The following is a 2,530-nucleotide window of genomic DNA, read 5'->3' on the forward strand; positions in this document are numbered from 1 at the left end:
AGTGGAGTAGCGCCTTCAGGCGACAATGGCGTAGAACAGACCTCAGACCGGCAAGGCTGCAGCATATTTCTGTGAAGTACTCTAGGGGCGGATGCCCCAGTCTCAGTCTGTACCTTGTAGACAGGGCCGTTAGCATACACTCGCTCGATAACTTTGTACGGCTGTACTTCCCATCTCTCACTTAGTTTTCCCTTGGGGCGTTTCTCTCTGACTGTAATAATTATAGGGGATAACTCAGGAGACTCTTTGCGTGGAACAATACAACTACAGGACACAGTTTTATAAGTGGTAAAGTCTATATTATCACATGGTGATTCAAACAGGTGCAGAGAGAAACTCAAGTCCACAACACTTGGTGCAAATATCAAATGCAGCTCAGCAGTCTATAGGAAACTTCAGAGAAAAATGCAATCACGCAGAAAGTCTATGAAGCACAATTATTCTTGAGGATACTTGACACGAATAAGTCTTTGCTTAGTCCAAAACACAGATAGATATGCTTATAAGGCAGTTCAAATAATATCTTAGCTCAACCAGGGAGGTCTGGGTAATAGTCTCAGGTTCTTGCAGAGCAGCAACAGCTTACATGTCCAGCAAATGCAGATGGAAGTAAAAACGAGCAGCAGATGAAGGAGGATTACTGGAACTGGTGTATGCAGCAGGAACTCAGAGCAGAGTAGCAGGATAACCCCACAGGTTCACAGGAGCAGGTATATAGCCAGGGAGTCACCAGAGGTCAGGAGCTGGATGCAAGGCAGAATACTCTAGCACAGACTGAAGGCTGGGGTGGAGTTTTATAGCAGGAAGACACAGTGCACATGAGACCAAAGATGCCATCTTGGAAAAGGGCAGTAATGCACAAAAAGGTAATAAAAAATGTTCAGAGTCCTGACATTACTCCCTCCTTAGAAGCGGCCTCAGGACGATCCTGGACCTGGTTTCTCAGGGAATCTCTGATGAAAACAAGAAATCTTCTGTTGGGCATTGATGTTTTCCACAGGTTCCCAAGAGTCTTCCTCAGAGGGATATCCCTGCCATCTTATCAGATATTGGAGCCGATTCCTGCGAATCCTGGAATCAATAATTTCCTCCACCACAAATTGTTCTTGCCCATCAATCACCACAGTCTGCGGAGGTGGCACAACACGTCCCTTGAAGGTATTAGGAGATACAGGCTTTAGTAAAGATACATGAAAAACTGGGTATACCTTCATTTTCCTAGGCAGCTTCAGCCGGCAGGCCACAGAGCTCACAATACCATTGATCTTGAAAGGGCCAATGAATTTGTCCAAGTTTTTGTGAAGGAAAGTTTAACTTCAGATTCTTAGTTGCTAACCACACGGAATCTCCTACCTTGAACATGGGTGCAGGTTTACGGAATCTATCAGCCGATCTCTTATAACGTTCTTGAGCTGTGGTCAGGGATTCCTTCAGAACCTCCAGATTTTGCCTCATCGCAGTCAGCCTTTCCTCCACTGCCGGAACCGGATAATTAATTGGAGACCTAGGTAAAATACACGGATGATAACCCAGATTGGCAAAGAAAGGTGTAAATTTAGTGGAGGCGCTCTGAGAATTGTTATATGAAAACTCGGCTAATGGCAGCAACTCCAACCAATCATCCTGGAGATGGCTGACATAGCATCTTAGACATTGTTCCAGTGTCTGGTTGGTACGCTCAGTCTGACCATTTGTCTGGGGATGGTAAGCGGAAGAGAGACAGACATTAATATTGAGTGCAGAGCAAAACCCCTTCCAGAATCTTGAAGTGAACTGCACTCCACGGTCAGAGATGATCTCATCCGGAACCCTATGCAACCGAAAGACATTCTGTATAACCAAGTTCACTGTATCTTTAGCTGAGGGGAGGCCGGTGCACGGAACAAAATGAGCAGCTTTAGTCAGGCGATCAACTACCACCATGATTGTATTCATGCCCCCCGATGTAGGCAGCTCCACAATAAAGTCCATTGACATAGACCCCCAAGGGCGGGACGGAACAGGTAATGGTTGTAGAAGACCCGTAGGTGCCACATGAGGAGTCTTGTAACGAGCACATACCTCGCAAGAGAGAACATAGTCCTTGGTATCCTTCAGGCAAGTTGGCCACCAGAAGAATCGGCTCAGGAACTCTTGTGTCTTCTGTACCCCCCTGTGACCAGCCAACTTGGAGTCATGTACCAACTTGAGGATCTGCAGACGGACGACCTCAGGGACATAGATACATCGATCTCTGAACCACATGCCACCCTTAAAGACAAGATTAATATCCACAGGTGGGTTGGCCAGAAATACATCACCTTCATAGGCCTCCCTGCACTCCTTCCACAAGTCCTGATCGTGGATAACTCCGATGAAATTGGCATCAGATAGAATGGTCTTGGATGGGGCTCCAGGTACGGAATCCGCAGCATGGATTCGGGATAAAGCATCAGCCTTCCCATTACGAGAACCTGGACGGTACGAGATAACAAAGTTAAATTGATTTAAAAATAAATTCCAATGAGCCTAATGAGGAGAAAGACATCTA

General features: G+C 46.1%; 1 protein-coding gene across 1 annotated transcript; it reads right to left on the reverse strand.

Moving 5' to 3' along the window:
• Positions 1 to 711: 711 nt before the first annotated feature.
• LOC143769426 (uncharacterized) lies at positions 712 to 2,282 on the reverse strand. The gene is made up of 3 exons (XM_077257976.1): positions 2,062 to 2,282; positions 1,354 to 1,504; positions 712 to 1,151 (listed from the first exon to the last, which is right to left on the reverse strand). The coding sequence occupies exons 1-3, from the start codon at positions 2,076 to 2,078 to the stop codon at positions 918 to 920; spliced, it is 402 nt and encodes a 133-aa protein (XP_077114091.1). The 5' UTR covers positions 2,079 to 2,282; the 3' UTR covers positions 712 to 917.
• Between the last annotated feature and the right edge of the window lie 248 nt (positions 2,283 to 2,530).

This window comes from Ranitomeya variabilis, chromosome 1 (genome assembly GCF_051348905.1).
Source record: "Ranitomeya variabilis isolate aRanVar5 chromosome 1, aRanVar5.hap1, whole genome shotgun sequence".
Classification (NCBI taxonomy): Eukaryota; Metazoa; Chordata; class Amphibia; order Anura; family Dendrobatidae; genus Ranitomeya; species Ranitomeya variabilis.

What these genes read in the sequence shown, in the direction of transcription:
- LOC143769426 (XM_077257976.1), bottom strand. An exon ending in AACCTGCACCCATGTTCAAG is followed by an intron (nt 1,152 to 1,353) that starts GTAGGAGATTCC and finishes AATACCTTCAAG; the next exon opens with GGACGTGTTGTGCCACCTCC.